The 24,231-nt window shown below is 38.8% G+C and overlaps 1 protein-coding gene across 1 annotated transcript; it reads left to right on the forward strand.

Annotated features, from left to right (window-relative positions):
• Positions 1-3,291: 3,291 nt before the first annotated feature.
• On the forward strand, positions 3,292-23,063 carry LOC125931401 (60S ribosomal protein L13-like). Its single transcript, XM_049643297.1, is given in 4 exon segments — positions 3,292-3,347; positions 3,349-3,939; positions 22,749-22,830; positions 22,914-23,063. Coding segments are annotated over 4 exon segments (879 nt in total).
• Positions 23,064-24,231: the final 1,168 nt, after the last annotated feature.

Raw genomic sequence — 24,231 nt, forward strand, 5'->3', positions numbered from 1 at the left:
GATACTGCCAACAATTTAATTCCCACAGCAGAAGGTGTGGGAAGTGTTTTGGCAATATAGAAAACTCGCGAAGAAAGCAGTAGGCCAGATTATGGAGAGACTGCTATGCTATATTAAGGAGCTAGCACTTTATTTACTCTACAGGTCAACAAATTATGGCCCAAATGGCCAAATCCAGCTCTAGGTTTGCATAGCCCATGAGCTAAGATTGGTTTTTAAATTGTTAAGTGATATAAGAAAAACAATAACAACAACAGCTAAGAAGCCTATTCAACAAAGACTGTGGGCAGCCTGCAAAGTCTAAAATATTTACTCTCTGTCCATTTACAGAAAAAAGTTTGCTGAGCCCTGTTATAGGTGGTGGGAAACCATTAAAGATGTTTAAGCAGATCGGTAACATGTTCAGAATTGTGTTTTTAAAAGCTCACTTTTACAAAAAATGTATAAAATTGATTGAAGAGGTATAAGATTGGACATAGAGTCAACTAGGAGGCTGTTAATAATCTGCGACTTGATGCAGAAATGAACTAAGAATGTAGCAAAAAGGATTTGGAAGAAACTTAGGTCATTGGAGTACCCCTTCCTTTTTCATTTTTACATGCAATTTCATTTACATTCAGTATGCATTTTCTCAGAAGCAGGGTCTTTAGCACAGATATAATAAAGGGTTTCGGGGGTTGGGTGATCTCATCATGAACGTCATTCACTTCTTTTCTAACATTCAAAGAACACATAGAGATATGGAGAGGGTAGGGTCCAAAGTCACATAGTTGTGTTTTATTCATATATGACAACCCCCTTCTCTGATCCAGAATAACTTTGTACAGCATATAAAATTGCATTTTGTTCAAATAAAACATGTTTATTTAAATATAATAAATGTCCTCTGGCTCCTTGCATGATTTCTAAAGTTCACTCCTCACCTGTTACTCCTTTAGACATACTGTTGCATTTCATGAATCATGAATAGTACTACTATGAGCCTCAAATTTTTTCTATAAAATATTGTTATTCAACATAGTACTGGAAGTCCTACCCACAGCAATCATACATCAAAAAGAAATAAAAGGCATCGAAATCAGTAAAGAAGAAATAAAACTTTCACTATTTGCAGACGACGTGATACTCTATATAGAAAACCCAAAAGATTCCACCAAAAAAACTGCTAGAACTAATAAACAAATTCAGCAAAGTCACAGGATACAAAATCAATCTACAGAAATCTGTTGTATTTCTATACATCAATAATGAAGTAGCAGAAAGACAAATTATGAAAACAATCCCATTTATAACTGTAACAAAAATAATAAGACACCTAGGAATAAACCTAACCAAAGAGGTGAAAGATCTATACTCTGAGAACTATCAAACACTGATGTAAGAAAGTGAAGATGACACAAAGAAATGGAAAGACACGGACTGGAAGAACAAATATTGTTAAAATGTCTACACTACCCAAAGCAATCTACACATTTAATATAATCCTTATCCAAATACCAACAACATCTTTCACAGAACTAGAACATATGGAGCTACAAAAGACCCCCAATAGCCAAAGCAAAATCTTGAAAAAGAAAAGCAAAGCTGGAGGCATCACGATTTGGAAATTCAGGTTATATTACAAAGCTTTAATGATCAAGATAGTATGGTACTGGCACAAAAACAGACACATAGGTCAACAGAACAGAATAGAAAATTCAGAAATAAACCCACAATTTATGGTCAATTAACCTTTGACAAAGCAGTAAAGAATATACAATAGGAAAAAGTCTGTTCAACAACTGGTGCTGGGAAAACTTGACAGCAACATGCAAAAGAATGAAACTGGATCACTTTTTTACACCATACACAAAAATAAATTCAAAATGGATTAAAGACCCAAATATGAGACCTGAAATCATAAAAATCCTAGAAGCGAGCATAGGCAGTAATTTCTCTGACATTGGCCGTGGCACCTTTTTTCTAGATAGGTCCACTAGGGCAAGGGAAACAAAAGCAAAAATAAACTATTGGGACAAAATTAAAAGTTTTTGCACAGCAGGGGAAACAATCAACAAAACAAAAAGGCAGCCTACGGAATGGGAGAAGATATTTGCAAATGACATATCTGATAAGGGTTAGTATCCAAAATATATGAAGAACTTAAAAAACTCAACATCCAAAAAGCAAGTAAGCCAATTAAAAATGGGCAGAAGACACAAACAGACATTGTTCCAAAGAAGACATACATGTGGCCAATCACTAATCATCAGGGAAATGCAAATTAAAACTACAATGAGATTGGGGCGCCTAGCTGGCTCAGTCGGTTAAGCGTCCGACTTCAGCTCAGGTCATGATCTCATGGTTTGTGAGTTCGAGCACCGTGTCGGGCTCTGTGCTGACAGCTTGGAGCCTGGAGCCTGCTTTGGATTCTGCCTGCCCCTCCCTCCCTCTCCCCCTCCCTCCCTCTCTCTCTCTCTCTCTCTCTCTCTCTCTCTCTCTCTCCCCTGCTCACACTCTCTCTGTCTCTCAATAATAAATAAATGTTAAAAAAAAAAGCTGGGAAAAAAAACTACAATGAGATAGTACCTCACAACTGTCAGAATGGCTAAAATCAACAACACAGGAAACAACAGGTGTTGGTGAGGATGTGGAGAAAAAGGAAGCCTCTTGCACTGCTGGTGGGAATGCAAACTGATGCAGCCACTGCGGAAAATAGCATGGATGTTCCTCAAAAAGTTAAAAATAGAACTACCCCATGATTCAGCAATTGAACTATTAGGTATTTACCCAAAGAACATATAAATATTAATTCAGAGGAATACATGCACCCATATGTTTATAGCAGCATTATTTACAATAGCAAAGATATATAATCAGCCCATGTGCCCATTGATAGATGAATGGATAAAGAAGATGTGTATATATACAATGGAAAATTATTTAGTCATAAAAAGAGTGAAATCTTGCCATTTGCAAGGACATGGACGGAGCTAGAAAGTATAATGCTAAGTGACATAAGTCAGTCAGAGAAAGACAAATACCATATGATTTCACTCATATGTGGAATTTAAGAAACCAAGCAAATGAGCAAAGGAAAAATAAAAGAGAGATAAAGAAACCAAGAAACACACTTAACTATAGAGAACAAACTGATGGTTACCAGAGGGGAGATAGGAGGGGATGAGTGAAATAGGTGATGGGGATTAAGGAATACACTTGTCCTGATGAGCACTGGGTGATTAAAATAAAAACTTTAAGAATATATATAGTTATTTTCCTGCAGAGGAGGAAGGCCTGTAGGCAGCAGCCATGGCACCCAGCCCGAATGGCATGATGTTGAAGCCCCACTTCCATAAGGACTGGCAGTGGCATGGCCTCATGGTTCAACCAGCCAGCGGGGAAGATCTGCAGACTCAAGGTCGGGAAGCCAAAGCAAGGCCCAGAGCCTCCATGTCCGGACCCATCCAGCCCATCCCATGGTGCCCCCACAGTGAGGTATCACACCAAAGTGCAAGTTGGCAGGGGCTTCAGCACGGAAGGGCTATGGGTGGCTGGCCTACACAAGAAGGTGGCATGGACCATTGGAATCTCAGTGAGTCCAAGAAGGTGGAACATGTCCACAGAGTCCCTGCAGGCCAATGTGAAGTGGCTGAAGGAGTATGGCTCCAAGCTCATCCTCTTCCCCAAGAAGCCATCAGCCCCTAAGGAGGGAGATGGCTCTGCTGAAGAACTCAAATTGGCTACCCAGTTGACAGGACCAGTCATGCCCATGTGGAATGTCTGTAAGAAGGAGAAAGCCAGAGTCATTAGAGAGGAGAACTTCAAGGCATTCGCTGGTCTTCACGTGGTCCATGCCCATGCCTGGCTCTTTGGCATCTGGGCAAAAAGAGCCAAGGAAGCTGCAGAACAGGATGTTGAGAAGAAAAAAATAAAGTATCACTGGCAACTTGTGATTATGTATATGTATATGTATGGTTAATATGTAATGTTATATGTATATGTGATATGTAATGTCATATGTATATATAATGTCATATGTATATGTAAAGTCATATATATGTGTGTGTGTGTGTGTGTGTGTGTATATATATATATATATATATATATATATATATATAAAATGTCAGTGACTTCCAGTTTATAAGTTTTTCTTTGCTCAAATATCATTCACTCTCTTTGTTTCATCATATTGGTGATTTCCTTCTTATTCTATATACTATAGAAACCCACAGATATAATCATTCTGTCATAACCTTCAACATACACAAGGCTATATTTCAATTATATCTCAATACAGCGGCAGGGGGGAGAAACCTAAAAATAAGTGTTTGCTCAGCTCATGCAAAAAAGTCCTAGAATAATAATATCTAAATTTTGTTCAAGATATTTTCACAAATACCATCTCATTTGATCTTCACAACAATGTGAAGTCACTTTACAGATGAGAAATTCAAGGATCTGGAAGCTCAAAGATTCTCCCAAGGTTGCACAGCTGGTAAGTGGTAGAAGTGGGACTAAAACCCATCTCTGACCCCAAAGCGTGTAGATTTTGCACTGCGCCACGTCCATAACAGAAGCAGATACAGATTTTCTCAACATCTTTTTCATGATGCTCACTCACACTTGAGCTGTGAAGTCTGTGGCTGAGTCATTCTTTCCTTTTCTGCTCGCTTTTGTGTGCCCCTGTGTTAGCCCATTCCTGCATTACAGCTCCACAAATGACCCTCATAAACTGACTTCAAGTCACCTTAGCTTATCTGTCTATAATCTCTCAAACACATGACAACTATCTTCCCTTCTTGCACCTGAGAAAATGTCAGTAGCCTTGCTTGATTTTGTTTCTTCCCTATATTACCCAGACTCTCTCAGTCTACTGCAGACGTTTGTCATTTGCTCTTTGATTTTCTCTATTTCTGTTCTAATTTCTTTATTCATTTTCTGTGCTCTCCATTAGTTTGTTCTAAAATTGAAAATATATTTTTCTCTTCAAAGCATTTGGCTTCATTTCTTTCCTTGAGAGCTTTCTTCAAATTATTTTTTCATCTGTACCAATCCTCTCTGACAGCTTGAAATGAAAGCTGGGCTTCTCTCCCCTTGACCATTCCTCATCATTTTCAATGCCTTTTCTTTACTTATATGAATTTGCTCATCTCCCATTTACCTCTGCCAAATTTCCAAGCTTTTAAGAAATTAATTTCAGCTATTACCATTGCATGATCAGAAAAAGTGCTATCTTTCATTTTATACATCGGACCTCTACTCTCTCTTGCATATAAATCCTGTCAACCCTACTGGATCACTTCCCTTTTATGTGAGCATTCTGCAAAGTGTTAGCATACGCTTCCAAATTATCTTTCAAGTCTACATTTTTACACACAATTTTCTAAGTATTCAGCTCCACTGGTCAATTTCCAATTATCTCTGGCCCTATTCCCTCTTCTGAGATGTAATTGAAATGTCCCTCTTCTCCAAAACCACTCTACTTTATGAAGAATGAAGAAAGGGCACCGAATCCTTAATTTACAAATCCAAGCTGTTCTTCTGTCTAATTGACATCCTCCATCATGCCTTCCAATTCAGATCTCCTATCTTTGAGACATTTACACGATGATATTTTACCAAAAATCCTCTGTTGTAGTATCTTTCTCCTTTTCAATAACAGAAAAACTCAAACAAACCATGTCATATGAATAATGGACTAGTACTATAAGCAAGCAACAGCATGTTGCAGAGATAGAGTAATTGGATAAATTATTTGTGGGTAAGAAAAATATGGATTATTTCTATGACAGATGAATTTGAGGTAGGTTTGGAAGCATAACTAAAATTTTAATAAGCAAAGTGTGGTATGGGAAACAATCATGTCATATTCATTCCAAATGGCAAGAAAAACTGCACCAAAGTGTAAATGCTTGTCATAGGGTGTATTTCAGAATGGCTGCTCCCATTGGCTGAAAGATAGTTTGCTAGTATTATAAATTAAGGACAGATATCATATGTTTTCACTCATATGTGGATCTTGAGAAACTTAACAGAAGACCAGTGGGGGAAGGGAAGGGGGAAAAAATAGTTACAGACAGAGGGAGGGAGGCAACCCATAAGAGACTCTTAAATACAGAGAACAAACTGAGGGTTGATGGGGGGTGGGGGAGAGGGGAAAAGGGGTGATGGGCATTGAGGAAGGCATTTGTTGGGATGAGCACTGGGTATTGTATGTAAGCCAATTTGACAATAAATTATATTATAAATTAATTAATTAATTAATTAAATAGTAGGAAAAAAAGAAAGATAAAGTGGGGCACATTCTAGAGCATATTGTTAGCCTTAGAAGTTCAGTTTTATCCTATAGTAAAGAATAAACCATTGGAAGTTTTTTAAATGGTGGTAACATAATAGACTCTCAAATCTTTACTGAAAGAGTGAATGAGTGAATCAAAGATAAATCCAAATGTTTTATTTGGGTTACTAGGAAGAGAGCAAAAGTCTTAACAAGGGAAAGAAAGAAGGGTACCTGCTGGCTTTGGTCAAAACCAAACATAATTGGATATAACTGAATGTAAGTTGCTTGAGAGCCATTCAATCGAGCTGTTCATCAAATATATGGATATGCAGGGCTGACAGGCTTAATACACAGATAAAAATTGGAAGTCCACCACACAGAAATGAGAGTTAAAACTGTAGAGGTGAGTGAAATCACCAAACACTAAGTCAGAGAAAAGATCACAAGGAGTATTCATGGAGAATACCCACACTTACGGAGTAGGGAGAGAAAGAAGCAAGTTAAGGAGAAAAAGCATTGTATGAGAGTCAGAAAAAGAATCCAGAGGCCGAAATATTATTGAAGCCAAAGAAATAAGGAATTTAAAGGAAGGAGGTGTTTACCAATGCTGAATGTTTCCAAGATACAGAGGAGGATGAGTTGTTTTTTTTTTCTTAATATGAAATTTGTTGTCAAATTGGTTTCCATACAACACCCAGTGCTCATCCCAACAGGTGCCCTCAGAGGAGGATGAGTTCTAAGAAGCATTAAGTATGACAATTAGGAAGTCATCAGAAATCTTTAAATAAGATATTTCAATAGACTGGAAGGTGCAGGAGCTAGATGGTAGGTGTGAAAATGTAGAGGCAGCAATTGTAGGCTACTCTTTAGGGAAGGCTGGTAATAAAAGAAAGGTAAGAAATGAGACAGTTCATGAATTTATAAGGATGAAAGGATGAAAGTTCTTAGAACTGGAGAATCCACTGTATGATTTTAGGCATAAGGAAAGGAGTTTGGTATAAAGTAGGATATACACATGCACACACTTGTGTGTACATATATGGATATATGTGTGTATTTGGAGGGAGAGAAAGGCAAGGAGAGTGGGAGGGAGAAGGGGGAAGGGAAGGAAAGAAGTAAAGGAAGCAGGGAGGGGAATAAAAATATAGGGTAAAAATGATAGCATGGGAAGTGAGGATAACTACTGAAGCAAGATCCAGAAAAATCAAGAAGAAGTGGAATCAGTTAACCATGTACATGCAGTAATTAGCTCTGACAAGAAGGCAGGTGGGAGCTTCTTCCTCAGAGGTAGAAAAAAAGGATAGGTTCCGATACAGAAAAGAGTTAAAGTTAAGGGAGAAAAAGAAACAAATAGATATTCCTCTCTGACCAATTTGAATTTCTATTACCCATTTCTCTATTCCCACTACTTCCAAGTCTTGGACTCCATCTTCAGGGAACCTGTAGTATTTACTTTCCTACACTGCAGATGTTTTACGTAGCAAACCAACATTGTCTTTTTCTTTCAGCAAACACTAGTTTACCCCACCTATTTTTTGCTGTCCTTCTGTTTTATTATTTCCCTTTACTCCTTTCTCTATCCCTACCTGATGTCCATTTTTATTCTTTACTTCAACATAAACGCATGATCCGCATACATTCGTTCCTGAATCTCTCCTTTTCATAGACTTTTCCTGAGTAGTGAAGATTATGGCTAGTGATTGCTATGTTTTTAAAAAGGTTGAACTGTGATAGAAAGTGATATCCAGAGAAGGGATAGGATAGTGGGAAAAAAACTGGAACATATTTGTAGGATAAGAGTCAACAGAAAAGGAAGTGAGGTACTAAAAACAAAACAAAACAAAGAAATTGATTCTAGAGCAAGTGGAAGGAAATGAAATCCAGAGCACAGATAGAAGGACTTTTCATAAAGAAATGAGGATACTTTTCCACTGAAGCAGGAGGTAAAGAGTCAGTGATGGGTCACATGCATATGTGTTTGTAGGAGGAAGGAAAAGACCTCTATTCTCTGGAATAGTAGGGACGCCAAGTGCTAAAAATGAAGGTAGAAGTGATAAAGTAAAAGATGGGAGGAGGCTCATAGAGGTTCCAACAAGCTATTGTGGGAAATGGAGGAGAGAGTTCACTAGGAAAACATCAGATTATCATACAGCATGGAGGGTCAAAGACAGCTTGAGATCCATAAATATTAAGAAGCACAAATCCACATAGTTGTGATATCTCATCTTAGCAATACTTAGCAGCCTACATGTAGGAAAAGATGGCCTGAATAAGGCCTAAGTGTAGAAAAAGAGTTGAATTAATTCAGGTGAAATTAAGCTAGAGATGGATTCCAATGTCCCAAGAGAGTATGTTGTGCTTGAAAAACGACAGGGGTTTGTTATGGCTGAAAGCATAGTATATGAAGCTGGAAAATTTTCATCAGGAACCTAATTATTGGTGTTCTCAATTCCTTTGGCAATGGGGATTTATTGAAGTGTTTTCAGCATGAGAATGACTTGATCAGCCCTGTATTTTGAAAATATCACTAGGGAATATGTGTGGAGGGTAGACTTGGAGGAGATATTGGAGGCACAGAGGCTATTTAAGAAGTCATTTCAACAGTATAGATGAGAAGACCTACACAGAAGTGGGCATGGAGAAGAGGAAATGGATTAGAGAGATGTACAGAGACATTTGTTTGAGAATAACTTGGAGAAACCTTGGGGACTAAATGAGATTTTAATTTATTTCAATTATTGTATTTCTTCCTACAGTTCCCTATTACTCTACTCTGCAGCATAAGTGATCCTTCTTCTGGTAAAAGCCAAGAGAAAAAAGCTTAGAACTAAATGTAACTAAAAGTCATAGATGATTACATTTTGTAATGCAGTCTGAAGTCTGGAATTGTGAGGCCTCCAGCTTTGGTTTTCATTTTCAACATTACATTGGCTATTCGGGTTTTTTTCTGGTTGCATACAAATTTTAGGATTGCTTATTCTAGCTCTGTGAAGAATGCTGGTGTTATTTTGATAGGGATTGGATTGAATATGTAGATTGCTTTGGGTAGTATAGACATTTTAACAGTATTTTTTCTTCCAGTCCATGAGCATGGAATGTTTTTCCATTTCTTTGTGTCTTCTTCAATTTCTTTCATAAGGTTTTTATAGTTTTCAACTTACAGATCTTTTAACTCTTGAATCCAGAAATGGACCCACAAATGTATGGCCAACTAATCTTTGACAAAGCAGGAAAGGGTATCAAATGGAAAAAAAGACAGTCTCTTCAGCAAATGGTGCTGGGAAAACTGGACAGCGACATGCAGAAGAATGAATCTGGACCACTCTCTTACACCATACACAAAAATAAACTCAAAATGGATATAAGACCTAAATGTGAGGCAGGAAAACATCAAAATCCTAGAGGGGAGAGCAGGCAAAAACCTTTGACCTCGGCCACAGCAGCTTCTTACTAGACATGTCTCTGGAGGCAAGGGAAATAAAAACATATATGAACTATTGGGACCTCACCAAGATAAAAATCTTCTGCACAGTGAAGGAAACAATCAACAAAACTAAAAGGCAACCAACAGAAGGGGAGAAGATATTTGCAAATGACATATTGGATAAAGGTTTAGTATCCAAAATCTATAAAGAACAACTCAGGAAACAACAGATGTTGGTGAGGATGTGGAGAAAGGGGAACATTCGTGTACTGTTTGTGGGAATGCAAACTGGTGCTACTCTGGAAAACAGTATGGAGGTTCCTCAAAAAATTAAAAATAGAATTACCATACAACTTAGCAAGTGCACTACTAGGTATTTATCCAAAAGATACAAAAATGCAGATTCAAAGAGCACGTGCATCCCAATGTGTATAGCAATGCTGTCAACAATAGCCAAATTGTGGAAAGAGCCAAAATGTCCATTGACTATGAATGGATAAAGATGTGGTATATATACAAAATGGAATACTATGTGGTGATCAAAAAAGAATGAAATCTTGCTATTTGCAACATACATGGATGGAACTGGAGGGTATTATGCTAAGTGAAATAAGTCAGAGAACGACAAATATCATACGATTTCATTCATGTGGAATTTGAGAAACTCAACAGATGAACACAGGGGAAGGGAGGTAAGAATAAGATAAAAACAGAGAGAGTGGCAAACTATAAGAGACTATAAAGAACAAACCGAGGGTTGCTGGAAGGGAGGTGGGGGGGGGATGGGCTAAATGGGTAATAGGCATTAAGGAGAGCACTTGTTGGGATGAGCACTGGGTGTTATATGTAAGTAATGAATCACTGGTTTCTACTGAAACCAAGACTATATGTTAACTAACTTGAATTTAAATAAGTAAATTTCTTAAAAAAGAAGAATAAAGAAAACTCATAGAGTATTCTTGAAATTTGAGCAGTCTAATGGAAAGACCATGGGCTTTGGAGTAAGACTGACCTGGGTTCTAAACCCATGCACCACCACTTAATATCTGCACGGTTTAGCATTATTAACTTCACTGAGCTTTAATTTCTTCCCGTGTAAAAAGAGGATCATATATATTGTCCAGAGCTATTGTTGAGTTTAAATGAAATACTGAATACACGTGTAGGAAGTAGGTGGTTTGAACAATTCCTGGTATATAGTAAATGCTCAACAAATGGTAGTTAGTTCTGTTTCCATTGTTTTGTTACTAATAGTATCTTTGCTATTACCTCAGTGTTCATGTAGTGCTTTTGCCAGGTTCTGCTGCCCTGTAGAGGCCAGTTTTATAGTGTCACAGCCCATTCCTGGCTTTGCACTGAAGTCATACTAAGCCACACTGTAGACCGATGGCTCCTCAATTATTGCTAAATAAGCCACTGTGCTTTAAGTACCCTGTGTGCTTTAGGTCACATGGTGTAGAGGACCTTCCCTGCCTCTTCTCCCCCCACTGAGTCAACTGGCACTAGATTTACACCAATGGCAGAGGCTGTCCCTCAAATCAGACTGCATTTTCCTGGCAAATAAAACCATACCACACATAGATACCTTCTCAAATCACGTGTTTAATGGTTGCCACACTGTTTGTACAATAAACCTCATGCCATTCTATATGTTATATCGATATTTTCCTAGATATGCCTCACCTACAATTGCCTGAAAAAGTACCGAATGGAAGAAGGCTCTCAAGTCCTATCAAATAAGTGGCTCCTCCAAAAGCAAAATCTTAGCAGCCAAGACCCCTCTAACTGCATCATGGGCAGTTGTCACTGAAATAACATCTGCCAAATGAGTGGCTGCCCACAGAGACTGCCCTTCACATAACCTTTGGTATGTAGTTGTGCCTCTAATTACACCCTGTGAATACAGAAATCTTGCCATATAGTGGCTCTCCTCAGATTATACATGTACAGACATGATCAAAATAGTTTGCTATATTCTTCTAAAATCCACTATGGTTCCTTTAACAGAAGTAGCATGTTTGGGGTTCTGTCCTCAGGAAGTTACTGGGATGTTGCTCTAAAGGATTATTTTTCCAGAACTTTAAGTGATAACCTGAGTTAGAGGTACAAAATAGTTTGTGCATGACTGGAAATCAAAATGTTAGGGATTTTCCAGAAATTTCCTTCAGCATTACCCCTAAGGCCTTCAATTAAGAAGACTTCTGATAAGACCTTATTAGGTGCTCTTGCCAATGGTTTCAATCAGGCAGATATTCTAGAATGTTCCTTCGCCCAAGCTAGAAATGAGCTTAATGGCATTCTCCATGCTCACATGGAAAAGTCTGATTTCATCTTTAGTCTTTTGAGTACAGGAAGTCACTGTATGTCTACCTAAAAGTCCAAATTGAGGAATAACTGGGTGTCCCAGAGCTTGCTCAAAAATTAGAGACGACGAAGTACCATTTTCAGTCCTACATCATCATTGTTCAATGTCTAGTTGTTGGACAAAGTGCCCCTGGCCTGGAATATTGAAAAGAAGACAGATGAATCTCTTCCACAGCAGCATTTTATTGGTCTACCCCTTGCATTTCTAAAGAATAGTGCTGGGGGAAATAACTTAAAATGACAGACACTGGAAAAAGGGATAGATGCTCCCAAGGAAACATGAATGAATTTCATGCTAAGGCATGTAAACATTATCTTGAAGGCTAAGAATGTCCACTAAATGATTTCAAGCAGAGAAGTAACATGGTTAGATTTACATTTGAAATAGGCTCTGGTTGTTGGGTGGAGAATAAATGGGAGAAGTCAACATTGCACGTGGGGAGAATGTCTATAAGGCCATTGCAGTAATCCAAGTGAGAGAAGATGGTGGCCAGTGATGAGTAATTTGGAAAATTGCGTGAATTCAAGAGATATTTAGAAAACAGAATGAAATGAGTGAGGTAATTGGATGAGAAAGAAGATGGAAAGAAGAATGTGTCCCAGATGGTACCACCAGTTTGATGACTTGAACAAGGTGGTACTATTTACTAAGATGGGAAATACTGGAAAATGAGCAAGTCTGTGAGGCAAAGAACGGGTATGGTAGGTAGGGTTTTGGCATGGGGTATAAGTATCGAGGATAGTGGGTGGCAAGGAGAGTAAGGAAAATACTAGCTTCTTTGAAAACTTTGAGTTTAAGATGTCTGATGGATATTCAGGTGGCTATATATAGAAGAGCTGGTTGCATATATATGTGGAGCTCAGAAGAAAAATCTGGGAATATATATTCTGAAATCTGCATGCAGATGGTAGTTGAAAGCATATGTCCCTTTTAATTGGCCCCTTTAATTTCTCCTCTCATGCCCATGGCCCAAGGAGCTCTGCCTAAAACGTAATCCCACCAATCCCTGAATTACTAAGAATTATTTAATCTTCTTCCTCATGTCTTCTTACCCAGCCCAGGCCTCAGTGGCACCATCTGATATATCCCTCAGGAGACTGAGCAAAATTCTCTGCATCCCACACAGTTGTTTGCAGGTTCTACTGATACCCAGAGCTTTGAACCTCTAATGGCACAAGGGTGCCCTCCAGTGTTCAGCACGATGCATTCAGGGGCAAAGAGAGAACAGAATTAGGAACCTTCGCCTTCAACCAGCACCGCTGCCCCGCCCCTCTTGCTTTTGGGGAAATTCACTAACAACATGGAACACCAGATTAGGAAGGAATCTACGTACTTCAGATTCTGGCAGGATATGAGGAGAGTTGAGCTTGCAATATATTTCTTCAGTAGTCCCACCAGTTAGGAGATAACCTGTAATGCCATTTGTTGAGTGGAAAGAATAAGCCCTGCATTCTGGATTCTCAGCAAGTCACAGGGGGAAACAAGATGGATTGGTCAGAGTCCTATTATTTTTTTCAGAAATAACAAGCCTCAGAGCATGAATACAGATATGTCTGCAAAAGTAAAGAAAGAAAGGAAGCCATGCCACAGGCCTCCTGGACATGCTAGCCTCTGAAAATGTACCAAAGCAAGGCTAATCACTTTGTTCACCAATTCCAATGCCACCACTGGAAACTCATTGCTATACTAACCAGGGTCCCAGAGTGAGAGCAGAAGATTCACCTTTTACCCTTACCTACAAAAGGCAGTGAGGAGGGCATTTTATAACAGAATTCTGGGTGGTATGCTGCGGCCTTTACACTGGTAACCGCATACCAATGTCATCCTAGTTTAAATGGAACTCTCTTAGTTGGGAGGAATAGAGATAATTATATTGACATGCTCATAAGAAAACATGGAAAAAATAGTATTATCAGTGTGTTACTGCTCATATAGACTTCCTAGTCTATTGCCTTTACAGAGTAAGATCCAAGTACCTCACTATATCCTAAGGAAATCTATGCTCTTTATCTTACACTGCACTTCTGCCTTAAGTAACAGCTATGCCCACTATGGCCCTACACCATCTGTCTCTTCCTTACCTGGGATTTGAGACAAATACACCACTTACCAGAAAGCATTTTCAGAATTGAAGGCAAAACTGCATGGGAATATGATTAATCTGGGATCTAAGGCCCATGGTTACATCAGGCACTTGAATTGTTTCCCTAAGCCTGAGGCCAAGTCCTTCCAATACCAGAGTGCTTACTATTTATCAGGGGAATGGTACAATGCTAGGTATATCACATTTCTATAATCCTTTGATTTTACCGGACATCCCAAATCACCAGGTTTTGAGGCCAGATCATCTGCCCTAACGAGCATGTCCTGGCACATCATGCAAACTGATACCTTTAAGGGCATCCGTATCCAGCCATAATTTTAAAAAATGATCAGGGTTCCTGGATGCCTCAGTCAGTTAAGCATCTGACTCCTGATTTCGGCTCAGGTCATGATCTCATGGTTTGTGAGTTTGAGCCCTGCATCAGGCTCTATGCTAACAGTACAGGGACTGCTTGGGATTCTTTCCCTCTCTCTCTATCCCTCTCCTGCTCACTCTCTTTCTCTCTCTCCCTCTCTCTCTCTCTGTCTCTCTTCTCTCAAATAAATAAGTAAACTTAAAAAAATGATCTCGCAGCAGAAGTCCATGCTGGTGCTGGACTAAAAGTAGGGTATACCCCAAAACAAAAATGAAAAGAACAGACTAATAGGTTTCCCCCTAATTTAGAAAGTCTGACCTCAAATACCATGCCTATGTCCAGTGATCTTTCAAGATGTTGACTAAAGTTCACGTAGGCTTTTGGGGCATCCATATCTATACATCCTCCAATACAGTAGCATCTGGGAGACCTGTGGCCAAAACAAGAAATACCTTTGGGAAGTCAAGAATATAATATACTGCTCATAGCCCCTATATGTGTCTCTAAGATTCCACAACATGAGAATTTATCATTAACTTGCATCCCTGCCACTGCCATATCTTCAATCTGGTGATTATGGAATTCCTCACTAAAAATTCCTCACACTTTATCCTTATTCTGGTTCTTAATCCTTTCGCATCCATAATAATTTAAATTATTCATCTATGTAGTTTCCAGGATCTTTGAAGCTTCTAAGATCAAGTTTGAAGAGTACCATTGAAAGCCCTTCATCATGGTATCCATTATTAATGCCTAAATGGAGCACAACCAATTTTTAAGGAATACTTCTGATGTTCTATCTATGGATAACTCAATACTTCCACCTACTCAGAAGAATTGGACTGCAACATAAAACATCCTCTTACAAAGCAACCATGTTTTCTACCCCCAGGATAGCTAATACCTGCTAACTGGTCAATACTATGGGAACTACAAGATCTTCACAAGGGCTTGAAGCCAAGGCTGGTATACACTGAGGGAGGATATTCATATGAAAAATTCTATGTAACTGCTTACAGGCAAGTACCTACCACCCACACTGAAGGATGATCCGTTGGGACTTTTTGAGGTGATAGCAAGTCAACTATCTTGTTCTTTTGATGCCAACTGACCTCTTCATTTGCATACATTTTACTTTCCACCATTCTCTAGAATGTCTGTTCACTGGGAACCTAGGCTCACTGCCCACTCCCAAGCAGACCCAACAAACTAGCGAGGAGAACCAGAGTACATCACAGGGGAAGGGATAGACTTTTGGCAGGAAAACTACCAAACCAATTGAGAAAACTATCATCCACAAAAGCAGCCACAGAATCATACTTTCCGAAAATCTTCCAGAAGGCACTGTTTTCCATAGGTCAAATTTCTGACTTGCCTTTCCCAAAGAAAAAGGTAGTAAAGTAGCATGGTAATGTCAAAATATTTGACTGCTACCTACCCTCCATGTGTCTGACTGCATCAAAGAGCTCTGAAAAAAAAAAGACACAGCAAACATCCAAATTCTAGTTTAAATAACCTCCTCCTCTTGCATTAGCTATCTTTGGTCCCTGAGGCTCTTGGTTCTTCATTTTGGTTACAACTACCAAAAGTTAAGATATATAACTCTAGGACACATTTTTTCCTGAACAAGTTTAGAATGTCCCTGCCAACACTTTCCTTTTTAATTCATCTTCTTTGGGGTGCTTTCAACAGGATCAACCCAACTCTAGGTTGACACATTTTTTTCCTTATTAATGTCATAAGTAAGTTTTCTGCCTTTATTTGCTCTTTAAGATGACTCTGCATATCTCTGCTATAATTCCATTATGTGCTGATTTTCAAGCTATAATATCAAGGTCAGTTTCCCAACTGACGCTACAAGGAGCCCTACAATCACAGCTTTTTTTTTTTTTTTTGGTCTACAGGCACTTTCTGAAGTGTGGCACATGTAGAGGGAAACCAAGTAGAGTGAAACACTACCAGTAAGGTTGTGAAGACAGAGACTGTATTTTACAGAAGCTGAGGCAGCTAGAATTTTTAAAGCAGAGTATGAGAGAGGAAACTATGCAGAAAAATCACACCAGGAATCTCCTAAGGGTTCCCTGTGACTATTCTGTTGAATACTAAGATGTGCATGCATCAGGTAAAATGCCAAAAGGCTAGGCAAATAACAGTTAATAGAAAGATTTCAGTTGAATAATTTCTAGCACTCACATGCAGGGATAGGACACACTTGACTTCCATCCAGCTAAAGCAGATAAATGTTACTGAAACCTGAAGCACTCACTAGATTTCAGAGGAATTAGTTTCCTGTGGCTGCTGTAACAAATTATCACAAACTTGATGGCTTAAAACATTAGAAACCTATTCTTTCGCAGTTCTGGAGGCCAGTAGCACAAAATCAATGTGCCAACAGGGCTGCACTCCCCCCAGAGGTTCTATAGAATACTTTCCTTGCCTTTTCTAGCTTCTGGTGACTAATGGATGACTTAGCATTCCTTAACTTGTGGCTGTATCACTCCAATCTCTGCCTGCATCTTCACATCACCTTCTCCTGTATTTATGTATGTATGTGTGTGTGTGTGTGTGTGTGTCAACTCCCTCTGCCTCGCTCTTATAAGGATACATGTGATTGCATGTAGAATCTACCCAGATAAGTCAAAATAAGTTCGTCTTTTCAAGATCCAAACTTAATCACTTATTTACATATACAGTAATATTCACTCTTTTACAATAAAAGGTAATATTGATGGATTCTGGAGATTTAGAAGTGACTATATCTTTGAAGGCGGGAGCATTTTTCACCCTATAACACCTTAGCAGTAAGGCTACAATAAACCTGAAACAAGGCTCATATTTGATTCATCCTAACAAAGCTTGAAAAAAGCCTTGAGAGTAACACCTGCAAGATGGCAGAGTAGGAAGCTCAGGACCATCCTTCCCCTGACAAATATACCCATTTAGCAACAACTCATGGAGAAATTTTATTCGTGAGAAATCCAGAGATGAAGTGAAAGGTTCCTGTACTTTGAGTGACTGTGACACCAGACTCATCGAAGCTAGTCGGATGATTTGAGACATCTTGCCCAAGTCCTTGCCCCCAGTGCAATGCCAAATGATCAAAAAGAAATCCTCAGACTCCTGGCTTTTCTAGGGGAAAGGAAAGAGATGGTTTGCACATCCAGCACCACAACTTATCTGAGGGGCCTCCCCAGAGGATTGACTTCTGCCCTAATAGTCTTGGAGCTTGAATGTGTCCATCACAGTCTAGTAGGCTAGGGGAGAACAAAGACATCAGCTTAGGTTGGTTAGTGCCATATCTTTCCCTCGTGGCTCAGCACACAGGAATAGGAAGCAAACATTTTACTAGTGGGTTACTAGGGGTAATAATGAGTGGTGCAACTCCTATTTCCATCTCTTGATTCTTGGACCCATGAATCATGACTATCAGTGAAATAGCACCATACATACATATAGGACATTGATTCAGAGCATAGTCAGTCTCCTGTAGAACCTTGCCCCCGTCCTGCAAGGTATTGCCACTAGCCAGCAACGTAATCAAAGGGCAGTTTGACCATTCTATTGGGCCAGCTGCTTCATGATGATGAAGAACATAATAAGGCTAGTGAAATCCATGAGCAGGGCCATTACCACATTTCTTTTGCTGCGAAGTGAGTTCCTGGATCGGAAGCAATGATGTGTGGAATACCATTAGGGTACATAAGTAATTCTGTAAGTCCATGAATGGTAGTTTTGGCAGAAGCATGGCATAGAGAAGGCAAACCCTATCCAGAGCGTCTATTCCAGTAAGGACAAAACACTGACCCTCTCATGATCAACTTGGCATCAAATAGCTAGTGAAGAAGTATATATCAAAATTTTAATTTAAAAATATAGCATCATTTCTGATTGCTAAAAAAAAGTGAAAGACTTAGCTGTAAACCTAACAACATGCAAAGAAATTGTATGCTGAAAACTATACAAGAAAGGAAATTTTAAAAATCTAAATACATGGAGAGACACAGCATGCTTATGAATTGAAAGACTCAAAAGAATAAAGGTGTCAATCCTCCCCAAATTAATATATGTATGTAATATAATTCTTACCAAAACCCAAGCAAGATCTATTGTAGCCCATATATATCTATTACACATAGGTATATAAACAATATACCTACAAAAATACCTCGCCTAGGTTTTGTTAGGAACTATTGTAAAATTTATATGAAAAGTCAAAGGAACTAGAATAGCTTATAAACAGTTTTAAAAAAGTACAAAGTGGGAGGAATAAATCTATCCAATTTCAAGATTTATTATGTAAATACAGTAATAATGACTGTATGGTATTGGCGGAGTGATAGACACATAGATTGATGAAGCAAAATAGAAAACCCAGAAATAGATATATACAAATATACCCAACTGATTTTGGCAAGGTGCAAAAGCAATTCACTAGAGGAAAGATAGCATTTTCAAAAATAAATAGTATTGGAACAATTGGAAATCCAAAGGGAAAAAAGTGAACCTCAAACAAAGATTCACACTTTATACAAAAGTTAACTCATTCTTTTGAGCTAATAAATGCTTGTTATCACTCTAAAAAAATTTACTCAATTTTCTATCTGAAACCAACAGCACAGACAACAAGAGCAAGAATAAATAAAATTAGACCAAGCCAACTTAAAGTTTCTGCATAGCAAAGAAAACAATCAACAAAATGAAAAGGCAACCTACGGAATGGGAAAAAATATTTGCAAACCATATATTTGATTGGTGGTTAACCCCAGAATATAGAATTAACTCTTACAAGTCAATAACAAAAAACCCACAAGTAACCCAATTCAAAAATGGGCATGGAACCCTTGTACACTGTTGGTGGAATGTAAACTGGTATAGTTACTATGGAAAACATGGAAGTCCTTTAAGAAATTAACAATAGAATTACCATCTAATCCAACAATTCCACTTCTGAATACAGTAAAGCCTTGGATTGTGAGTAACTTGTTCTTTGAGTGTTCTGCAAGATGAGCAAATATTTCTAATAAATTTTAACTTGACAATTGAGCAATGTCTTGCAATACCAGTAGTATGTGACTTCGAATGTCACATGATCACAGCTGAGCTGATGGGTCTTCTCTCTCCCTCTCTCTCTGCGGGACTGTGGGTGATCATCTCCCATGCTCGGGTGCTCGGTCTCAGGCTCCGGTGTTTCACACAAATCAGTGATTTTTCAGAACGTTGGAGGGTGCCCACAACTCATACTAGTGTATTTTTTGTCACTTCAGAGCGCTTATGGACAGTCCTTTGCTTTTCCTTAGAAGAATAAGCTTAGGAATGCTTTGCTTGATTCTAGGTTAGGCTGCCTGCAGATATAGACCCTTTCCTCTGCTGCCTTATTGCCAGTTACACTAAATACAGTATATGACAAGAGTTTATTAATACTGTACTGTAGTCGACATCCATTAGTGATAGTGAAAGTCATCCTACACAATAACCCTCCTCTCTCGTTTCCCTCGCACCAGCCACGAAGGTTTTCAAAGGTAAGTGCAAGTTAATTTGTTTATTTTTCTTTATATTTTGTATTTTATTATTTTGTATTGTAATCATTTTTACATGAATATTTTTGGGCTGTGGAATGAACCATCTGAGTTTCCGTTATTTCTTATGGGGGAAATTCACTTTGATATACAAGTACTTTGGATTACAAGCATGTTTCTGGAACAAATTATGCTCACAAACCAAGGTTTTTACTGTATATATATCCAAAGGAAATGAAATCACTATCTCAAGGAGGTATCTGTCCATGTTCATTGCAGCATTATTTACAATATCCAAGACATGGAAACAACCTAGATGTCCACTGACAGATGAATAAAGAAAATGTGATTATACACGTGTGTGTGTGTGTGTGTGTGTGTGTAAATTCTGACATTTGTGGCAACATGGATGGACCTTGAGGTAATTATCGTAAGTGAAGTAAGTCAGACATAGAAAGACAAATAAGGTATGATCTTATTTATATAATCTAAAAAGTCAAACTCATAGAATCAGAGAATAGATTGGAGATTGCTGGGGCAAGGGGGTGGAGAAAATGGGTGATCTGGTCAAAGGTACAAACTTCCAGTTATAACATGAGTAAGTTCTGGGGATATAATATACAGCATAGTGACTATAGTTAACAATACTGTATTGTACACTTGAAAGTTGCTAAGAGAGTAAATATTTTTACCACACACAGGAAAAGGTAACCATATGAGATAAAGGATGTGTTAACTAATCTTACTGTGGTAACAATTTGGTAAGACATGCACATACCAAATCATCACACTGTATACCCTAAACATACACAATGTTATATGTCATTTATATCTCAATAAAGCTGGGGGAAAATAAGGTCAATTTTACTCCAGTAAGAAAGCCAAAGTTAACTGAGAATTTCTGAAGTATCCATTTTCATTCAAGATAATCCATATTGAAATCTATAGTACAATGATATACTGAGCTGGCTGCCTAGCAGATTGTTTTGCTTATATTTTTCCACATTTGTAACCAGAATACATTGGTTATTAAATACTAATATAATGGCTGTAATGGTTAATCAATGATTTACATAAAAATATGTCAAAGGAATAATCTGCCCCCCCTTAAAATGGGGAAAAGACCTGAATGGACATTTTTTTTCCAAAGATGACATACGAATGGCCAACAGCTTTATGAAAAGACTCTCAACATCACTCATAATCAGGGAAATGTAAATCAAAACCATAATGAGATGTCACTTCACACATGGTAAGGTGGCTATTACCCAAAAGTCAAAAGATAACAAGTGTTGGATAGGATGTGAAAAAAGGTAACCCTGCACGCTGTTGGCAGGAATGTAAATTGGTGCAGCCATTATCAAAGACATTATAGAAGTCCCTCAAAAAATTAAAAATAAAATTACCATATTATCTTGCAGTCCCACTTCTTAGTATATACACAAAGGAAATTAAAGCTGTATCTCAAAGAGATCTGCACTCCCATGTTCATTGCAGCATTGTTCATGACAGCCAAGACATGGAAACAACATGAGTGTCCATCAACAGATAAATATATAAGGATGAGCTGGACAGATTCTTGTGATTGTTTCACAGTATACTTACCTCTAAACTCATGAAGTTGTATATATTATGTGCATCTTCTTATGTCAAAAATAATTTAAAACATAAATTGAAATCAAAAATTAGAAAAAGAAAAGTTAGAGAGGGAGAGAGCCAAACCATAAGAGACTCTTAAAAACTGAGAATAAACTGAGGGTTGATGGGGTGGGGGGGAGGGAGGGGAGGGGGGGTGATGGGCATTGAGGAGGGCACCTGTTGGGAGGAGCACTGGGTGTTGTATGGAAACCAATTTGATAATAAATTTCATTTTTAAAAAAAACCAAAACTTAGAAAAAGAAATAAAAACTTTTAAAGACTACATATTTTCTGATTCCTTTTATATCATATGTTCTGAATAAGCAAATCCAGAGACAAAAGTTAAATTAGTGGTTTCCAGAGAGTAGGAGATGGGGGTGACGAAGAGTGACTACTAGTGGGTATAGAATTTCTTTGGGGGTGATAAAATGTTTAGGTATTAGTTGTAATGGTTGGACAACATTGTGAATATACTAAATACACTGAATTGTACACTTTAAAATGGTTAATTTGTGGAGAGGCCAAGATGACAGAACAGCATGGAAGTCTTTTTCTGTGTCTCGCATCTATGAAATGCAGCCAGATCAACACTAAACCATCCTGCACACCTAGAAAACTGATTTGAGGATTAACACAACAATCTGTACAACGTGAACCACAGAACTCAGCAGGTACATGGCGTGGAGAGGTGAACTGGGGAAGAGAGAAGCTGCAGAAGGCAGGGAGCTGTTTTAGTGTGTGGAGAGAGGACAGAGACGGGGGAGAGGCAGGGGGAATACAGGAAAAGCACCCCCCCAAAACCAGCTGGAGAGAATGTGGAAAAGTGGAAACAGCCGCAGGGAGTAAACTAAAAAGGGAGAAGGGAGAAAGGAGAAAGGGGAGGGTTTAAATTCCATTAAGAAAAACTTTATAAACAGGGGGAGCGCAGAGTCTGAGGCTCCACAGCTCGATACCTGGCGGTGCTCTGGTGGGAAGGGTGAATCCCCAGGAGCAGAGTGGAATCTGGGGGTCTTCAGGCCACATGGGAAGCAGTTCCCCTACTGGGAGGACATCTGGTAGAGGTTGTACGGCCCCCCCCCCACAGGCAAAGGCCTCAGTGGACCTGGGAGAACAACCACATTTGCTGGTGCTGGAACGAGGTTGTTGGGGGTGAAGCCTGGCACCAGGTATGTGTTGTGATTTTCCATAATCCTTGAAACGCTGCTGCTAAACAATCGCGTGAACTTTTTCTGGGGGGGCTGGCACTCAGCCACAGTCTCTGGGCCTCGGCAGCAGCACGGTCTCTCCAACATTCCTGGTTGCGGCCGACACCCGGCCGCTGCTCAGTGAGACCATTTGCAGCGGGGTGGAGCAGGTCAAAGCCGCAGTCCCTCGGGAAACACGGCCACATCTGAGATAAAACTCAGGAGGGAGGTGTCCCCAGGCAATCTGACAGCTTGGTCACGGACAGTGTAAAAGCGGGAAGTGGACGGAAGTGGGAGACAAGGGATAGGTGCGCAATTGCTGATTGGAGAGAACAGAGTTCCGATACTAAAGACTGGGTAGCTGGGTGATGCCATTTTCACCGCTCCCGCGCATGTGCATACACACCTACAAGTGCCACAGCAACAACACCAGTAAGCTATTCAGCGCCATCCAGTGGAGAAAGGAGCTGATACACTAAGCCCCGCCCAACTGGGCCAACCTCGCTCTTCAGGAACACAAGTCTTTCTGCCTGCTTCCTTTATGGACTGTAAAGCACTTCATAGTTTGACTTCTGGGGAAAACGAAGTAATTTCAATCATATTTCAGTCTGTTTGTTGGTCCATCTATTCAATTTTCTTTTTTTTCTTTTTTTTCTCTTTTTCTTGAATACAGAAAGAGAAAAAATATATTTTTATTTTCACTTTTTATTAAAAATATTTTTCTTGGGGCATCTGGGTGGCTCAGCGGTTGGCATCCAACTTCGGCTCAGGTCATGATCTCACAGTTCAGTTTATGAGCTCGAGCCCCGCGTCCAGCTCTATGCTGACAGTTCAGAGCCTGGAGCCAGATTCACATTCTGTGTCTCCCTCTTTGCCCCTCCCCATTCATGATCTGTCTCTCTCTCTCTCCAAAATGAATAAATGTTAAACAATTAAAAATTTTTTTTTCTTTAATTTTTTTCTACTATATTTTTTTACGTTCACGTAAATATTTTCAAATTCTATTTTACTTCCATCATTTCATTTAATTCTAATTCACTGTATTCATTTTTCAAATTTTCAAATTATTTCCTTTTTTTTTCTTTCCCCTTTTGTCTCTAATCTGCCGAGCAGAAATAAAAACAAGCAGAAATAAAAACAATAATGAGAATATTATGAGCAACTATATGCCCATAAAATGGGTAATCTGGAAGAAATGGACAAATTCCTAGAAACATATATACTACCAAAACTGAAACAGGAAGAAATAGAAAATTTAAACAAACCCATAACCAGTAAGAAAATCGAATTAGTAATAAAAAAAGTGTGCCAAAAAACAAGAGTCCAGGGCCAGATGGCTTTCCAGGCGAATTCCTCCAAACATTTAAGGAAGAGTTAACTCCT

The sequence above is a fragment of the Panthera uncia genome, chromosome X, assembly GCF_023721935.1.
Source record: "Panthera uncia isolate 11264 chromosome X, Puncia_PCG_1.0, whole genome shotgun sequence".
Lineage (NCBI taxonomy): Eukaryota > Metazoa > Chordata > Mammalia > Carnivora > Felidae > Panthera > Panthera uncia.